The 7,488-nt window shown below is 38.3% G+C and overlaps 1 protein-coding gene across 1 annotated transcript; it reads right to left on the bottom strand.

Annotated features, from left to right (window-relative positions):
- Positions 1–2,982: 2,982 nt before the first annotated feature.
- On the bottom strand, positions 2,983–5,354 carry fibinb (fin bud initiation factor b). Its single transcript, XM_028576633.1, has one exon. The coding sequence runs from the start codon at positions 4,955–4,957 to the stop codon at positions 4,334–4,336; it is 624 nt and encodes a 207-aa protein (XP_028432434.1). The 5' UTR covers positions 4,958–5,354; the 3' UTR covers positions 2,983–4,333.
- Between the last annotated feature and the right edge of the window lie 2,134 nt (positions 5,355–7,488).

Here is a 7,488-nt window from a genome sequence, read left to right as displayed (position 1 = left end):
TTGTACACGCTGTGACTCTATAAATCACAACATGTAAATAAGAACATGTTGGCGTTATTTTGTCACTTATTCGGAGCAGTAGGATTGCTGGAACCATTCACCTGCATGTTCTGTGCTGGCCTGATGCCGCTGGAGCCGTCAGACAGCATTACAGCACGCACGGAGATGAGAAGGATATGTATTGACTTGTCTAACTCTGGGGGTTATGGTGAATAAGCTAAATTCCCAATAAGTCGGCGTGTTCCTTTGAGAATAATTACAAAATATATATCCATAATATATCAATTAAATTTGGTAGAATTGCATTAAACATAAGACTGGCTGATGTGAAGTGTCCAGGTTTTGTTGGTTTCCAGATACTTCCGTATTATTATGCGGTAAGTTAGTCAGATATCTCTGAGCTTTCAGAAAAGTCAGACTTCCACAGTCGTTATGACCCGGATGTTGACAAGAACACCATTTAAGAGTCAGAAAATCATAATTTACGATAATTGTTATATGACAATTAATTTGAGAAACCAATCAACACATTGATCAATAATGAAAATAATGTAAGAAATAAAAATGTTTGTTCCGTGTTCGATCATACCTCTTTTAGTTAAATACTTTCTACGTCCTTTGCAGGTTAAGGGAAGATGACCAGTTCAGTACCCAGTTGATGTGCAGCACGGTCTTCAATCACACAAGTTCAACCAATTTATGACATGGCAGACCTGAGTTACAAAGGGTAAGCGATGATTACGACTCAGTCACCTTTGCAACTGACGTCAGTGCACATGTGTTAAATACCAACAACAATTTAAAACACTGATATTGACAAAGAAACAGCAGAATTTTGTAAAATTCATGTATGACATCTGGGAAACTGACTGCACCTTGTAAACCTTCACCAAAGGTTAGCCTAGGTGAAGGACGTACTGGAATTGATACCACACAATAACATGCAGGATACAGCATAGAACCATGTATTTGATAGTTTAGGCTGATAGTTTAAGTCTCATGATAGCTCCACTGTTTGAAATTTATGTTACATAAATGTTTTTGCCCCTTTAGATGATGCCAATAATCAGTTTATCTAAATGGGAAAACCATGGGGCTTTCCCCTCTACTGGAAACATGTACCGTAGGCTAAAGGTTTTTGTAGCTGTATTTTATGTGTCCTTTATGTTGTCTCATCATAAGTGTAATCAGTGAGCTTAAAGTATCCATTGACTGTGTGTAACCACAAGTGAAAATGGCATACTGTTCATTGCAATGTTAAATCATTTACATCAGTTGGCACTTTTCAACACAGCATGGAGTTGTGCATACTCATAACATTTTAACTCCTTTGACTCAAAGCCTCAAACTGTTTACTCAACCTTATTCCTGACTTCAGAAAGCTGAAGTATGACAAAAAAAATGTTGTTTTCAGCAAACTGGTGACAAATACAGGAAAAAAAACACGTTGTTTGTAAGGCCCACCGCACCACTCCAATCAAAACACCATCAACACAAGTTTCTTACATCTCTGTTCCTCATAAATACCAACAACTAGCTTCTTCCTGTTCCTTCAAAGCACTCATAGGAGGGCTGTGTGTATAATTTACCGCGGACCTTAAAAGCTTCTAAAGCAAACATGGAGGGGAACTTTGTAATTATGAAGCACGTGGCAATTACAGTATGCAGTCTTAGTGGTCATCGTGCTACTGCCACATTGTGGGGTCTGCTAAATACAAAAAAAAACGGGGTTGCCCCCATAGGAATTTTTTTTGCAAAAAAAGGAACGGTCTGATCTCACTTTTATGCATGATTTTACGTCATTAGCTACTAGAACAGACCAATAATGTTTAATAACGTTTCGACCCAAGACCAAATCATAGCGTGTTTTGTAAGGAACGTCTCATAAAAAAATTGATAATTCCTGCCATAAAAAACATTCTCTCGCAACAACATTTTACTTTAAACACAAACGCTTTATTTAAGACACAACACACAATCTGTTAAGAATATTGTCACACAGATTAGTCTTTGACATTGAAGTCCATGAGTGCTGCCTGCAGTCTTATCTGTCAATGTATAACATCTTACCACATATCTTAAAAAGGTAAACAAGAATAGATACATATGCAGCTCTATTTCAAAACTTTATATAAACAATGAATACATATTAAGGTGTTTTGTAATAAAGATATTGGCACTCACAGTATTTACTTACTTCTAACAATATGCTGTACATTTTCCAAGATTATACTGCCTGTGCATAACAGCACAGTAAAGGCCTTGCTTTTTAAACCATGGTACAACCTTTAGCACCAGAACAGTAAAATAAGTGTGCAAAGCCTATAAAGCAAAAATTACAACATAGGTGTCAATATGTAAACATTTTTTTGATATTCTTAAAAACATTCATCTGGACAACACAAGGTCCACCCCCCGCCCCAACCCTAACCCTATGTGAAGAGTTATCCAAAACTCATTTATCCAACTTTTGAGTCAAAAATCAAACCAAACACATAGCATTCACTACAGTGAATATGGATACTAAAACATAAGCTGTCCAATGTGTCCAAAATTCTACTTAATCCTTAATTATTTCTCTACAATACTAACTCTGTTTGTTTTGGTCACAGAGGACAGAATGGGTTTTGGAAAACCCTTAAACAGACTACAGTACTAGTGTTATGAAAACTGATAGTTCCTGTTCTCACTTTTTTAATTGGCCGACTCAAGTTTGAAGCCGTTGTTTTTACACATACGCACACCCACACTAACACACACACACAAACCTGTGACTGTGTACAGTCAAATTCAATGCACTTACCAAAAATGGCCATAAGAGGCACATTGATTGGCAGACAGATAATGTAAACTAACGTTATTGCCATACATTTTTTATTGGAAAATATAACTTTGTTGTGTGTTTGTATGGTGTGTAATGACCATAACCATGGGTCTCTAGGAGTGGTCAATATGACAATTCACACAGTCAGGTGTTATTTGTGTAAAGATTTTGCCATACTGTTTATAGCTCGGTAGCTCTTTAATATCTCTGGGTGCATCGCAAATCACTGAGCAGGACCACTGTATGGCAATATTGGATTTTTATTTGCATCAATATGATAAAGTACTTTGATTTGTTCGGTATATAGTTTGCTGGGTCTGCCAAAAACAGACATTTCTTTCTGGTTATTTTATTCCTTAACTATTTCTTAATTGGCTTGACAATATCATCCTATAAAATTGCATTTACTCTGAAAGAGGATATTATCCATATTGCCCACTCCTTATTGTCTTATAAATAATTTAAAAAAAATTGTTGGTGTCAGATACAGTCCAACAGACTTTTTTTTTTAAAGTTTAAAACAACACGTTTAATTACTTTACCACCAGCAGTTAGCAGATAGTTTTGGTTTTATATGCCAATTAATTATAATAATAATAATTAATTATTATGTCATCCCTCTGAGATTTCTGCCACGAATGGACCACTGTTTGTTTCTCTCACAATATTACATTTTAATTTATTTATTTTTTAGCACAACTTTCATTTAGGAATAAACTTAAACTGATTCTGACACATGGCGCCTCTAAAAAACAGGGCCATGAGATCAGGTGCAGGACCCTTCGTAGTTGATATTGTACTAGTATAAATCTGCAACATTTGCAAGTAACCAAATTACCAAAACACAATTGACACACAGTGAATATGGGGGGGTTAGGGCTGGGAGTCTCAGGCATTGGGGCAGTTGCCTTCTTTGCCTGTTTGGTAATCCAGCTTTGGATATTTATCACATAACCTGGACAATTTCAACCAAAACTAGCTGCATGGCTACATACCTCTAGAGCAGTGGATCCCAAACGTTTTTGTCTTTGACCCTTTAAAGTGCTACCTGCAACCTCATCACGGATCACGTAGGACTGATGAGCTGTGAGCAGTGAGCAACTTCCCTTACAAAACTGATCAGATCGTTTAGTTTGAATACTTTTGAGCATCAATCAAAAAGTGAACTGTTGAGTATTTTACAAAAAGAAACGGCAAAGATGAGAGAATAGTTTTTACCTAACCCTTAACCATCTTGTGACCTCAGACGGTTTCTTTTTGACCCTATAGAAGAAAACCCAAGTTGGAAAACACTGCTCTAGAGTTAAACAAGAAAATGTATTATATTTTAATTTATATTTTAATATTATACATTTAATTTAGATGAACTGGTCCTTTAAGTGTAGTTTGTATCCCTGATATGACTGCTCAGATTGCTTAACTCCTGCCTCTGCCTCACACACTCCACCATAACGAAAATAATAATAAAAGAAATAGTACTGTAATGAGACGTGTAGGAACTACTTTCTCTCAGAACTTCATGTATTCATTCTTCAGTCTGCTCAGCCTCGTGCCGTGGCTGCGGATGATCAGAGACAGGAGCTCGTGCTTGTCCTTCAGTCCCAGAGAAATGTCCACCGTGTCCTTCAGGACGTCCCGTGTGTGCACAATCATGTTCAGAAAGTCTTCGTTGAGCCGGTGCTCCTCCTTTAGCTCGCTCTCCTGGCTCTGCTTGAATTTCACCTCCAGCTCCAGCAGAGATTTCTCCGAGTTTGTAAACGCCTCGCTTATCTGAGCCGTCTCCCTCCGCAGGTATTTCCCGTAGCTGTCCTCTCCGTCCAGGTCGTACGAGATGCTTTTCCCGATCCCCTCCAGCACCCGGGCCGAGTCCTCTATCTGCCTCTTGATGATAGTGAAATCATCCCGTATGACGGCGTCCTGGTCCTCGTCGAGACCGCACTTTCGCTCGTCGGTCATTTTGAAAAGCATCTGACATTTCTCCGGGTCGTCGTTGTCCTCGTAGTCTCCGTCCGGCACGAAATAATGATGAAAAGTGCCGTTAGACATCTCCGGTTGTAACGGTCCGCGGAAAAAGGCTCCACACCTAGGCAGTGATAACACCCCGGCACACAGGAGCAAGTGAAGAAAAGCCATGATGCCCACTTGTCCCAAACACGCTGACAGATATTAAATGTTAAAGTTTGAAACGTTTATTTTATCGGCAGCGTCAGCCTGGTGGACTATTTAACTCCAACCCGGCGTAGAAACACAAACATTTCAGTCAGGTTTAAACGTTAAAGCTGCGCAGTTAAATCCAGGCTTTGTTGTTGTCCTTTTGTCCAAACAGGTAAAATGGCGTGAAAGTGTTCTAACGGCCTCACTTCTCTTCCTTTAATCGAGCCTGTCAGTTTCCATTACTGCTGGTGAACAGGAAAACAATGTAATAAAGTTGGTTTCAGCGTGGAAACAGTTGTACTCCCGACTTCACTTGGTGCCTCAAACGCAACATCTGGATGTCTCAAGTGCCGCGCTTCGGTTTTTGGCTAATAATACCTCTCTGCTACTCTCAAATTACAGCCTCTCCGTCACTTTAAAAAAAAAGGCTGCATTCAGTATGGAGCATAAGTCAAGCTGTTAAAAGCCCCACTGAAACCAGTGTTAATTCTCATAACTGTGACAAGTTGGCGTAGATGGTTAGAAAAGTTAAGAGAGTAGTGAAAAATACACAAGTGACCACATTTATAAAAGTTGAAACGTAATCCAACACAACAGTCCTGTAATTAAAGTCCAGTAGCCTACATTTATAAAACGTATAATTTTAAATAGGCTACCAGATGACATGTGGCAGAAATGTAGATTTAACTTACGTAGTAGGCCAATTCTTTAGACTTTAGACAATCATTTTTACATTCACTATTTGAATTATGCAGTTGTGGATTTTAGTTTTGCTGAGATGTGGTGGACTTAATATCAATACCAATGGTCAATATTATGTATAGTGTTTTAGTGTTTTCTTTTTACACTGTAACAAAAACAGAATGTTTGCAAAAACAGAAAAGACAAAATACAAGAAACAATTCTTAATATAATGTAGTCTACTACTTATACTTCACTATTTACATTTTCTTTCACTTTATACTGTCACTTACTGTAGCTGTAAACATAAGATCACAAAATATGATGCACTGTCTGGGGCGGGGTGGCTTCTGGGGCTACAGCAGGAATGTTTTCTCAAAACCCCCAAATCTTTTGGGCCGACTTCACTCTCTTTCAGAGGCTTTAGCGGTCCATTTCAAAGCTGAAAATGTACCAACGAGTCTCCCCTTTACAGACATGCCCACTTTATGCTAATCGCGTGCAGTTTTGGGCAAAAACCATGCAGTGTAAATTTATTCACCTATTCTAAAATGGTGTATTTGAATATTTGTGCATACTGGGGTCCCTAAACAGTCTTGGAATTGCATAAATTGAGTCTCACTGGAAAGCAGAGACTCTTGTGGATTCAATGAGCCCAATTGTATTCATGTGTAATGATGTTACTCCCCATAGTAGCCATTTCATTGTAATGAGACCATTTTTCTTTAACTTGACGACACAGTTTAAAATGACCTGTTGTGACCTCTAGGATAATCACAGCCTCATGAAACTTTACGACCACAAACTAGAAACCTAGGGCATTCAGAGGATGTATGGCTTTCCTAAGTGTATTGCAGTTAAAACAGCCCAGATTATTTTGGGATGGATTCAATTGTAGCAGATTTGTCAGCTAAACATTCATTCTGTGAACTCTACTCCGGCATAGTGTAATAAAAATAGGTTTCAAGATTAGTAATGCTGTTTACATCAAATTCCTAACCTACCTGTGTTATGCAAACTTTTTTTTTTTTGCCTCTCTTTAGGTGGCAGGAGTGTACGGAGCCCCGGAAGGGTCACGGCAATCTGTTTTGCCCTCTCTCGCAATATATTGCGTTCCCTCGCAGTATGTTTTGCGTTAACTCTCCTCTATAACGCTCACACGGCAGAGGGGAGCTGCAGATTCTCTGATAATTCAGTGTTGGTTCATTGACACATTCACCTCTGACATCGGAAATTATCTTTTCATACATTCAAGAAAAATTGATTATAGAACAGATATGAATGTGCTCATTAAGCAGTATATTAGCATTCCCAGTTCAAAGTAAAATTCAGCGAGCTGATCCATACTGTGGCATTGCGCTGGGCAGCTGAATGGAAACAGACACATGGCTCAGAAGGAATGAAAGAAGAAATTATTATTAATATATATATATATATATATATATATATATATATATATTGTGAGGGAACACAAAAGTTATTGCGAGGAAACACAATATGCAATTGCGAGAGAACGCAAAACATATTGAAAGTAGTCCCCTCAAAAATTCTCGCCGTGACCCTTCCGGGGCTCCGTAGGAGTGAAAATGAGTCACCCTTAACATTTGTTGTGTTCTGGTTTCAGAATGATGAAGAAAGTTGGAGAACAATTGAATACAAAATAGCATGTAGGTTCTACAGAATGCTTTTTTCCTCGGTAACTGACTGTTTTTCCCAAATCATGTACAGATTTGTAGGCATTCTCTAATCAAATGGCTCGAAAAATAGTGCATAGCTGCCGTGAATGGGATCTTTTTATTTTCAATTATTCAATATACTCGTTTCTGAGT

The sequence above is a fragment of the Perca flavescens genome, chromosome 1 (genome assembly GCF_004354835.1).
Source record: "Perca flavescens isolate YP-PL-M2 chromosome 1, PFLA_1.0, whole genome shotgun sequence".
Lineage (NCBI taxonomy): Eukaryota > Metazoa > Chordata > Actinopteri > Perciformes > Percidae > Perca > Perca flavescens.
This window is presented reverse-complemented; position numbering and strand designations above follow the sequence as displayed.

Coding starts and splice junctions, on each gene's coding strand:
- fibinb (XM_028576633.1), bottom strand. CDS start 4,957: ATGGCTTTTCTTCACTTGCTCCTGTGTGCCGGGGTGTTATCACTGCCT.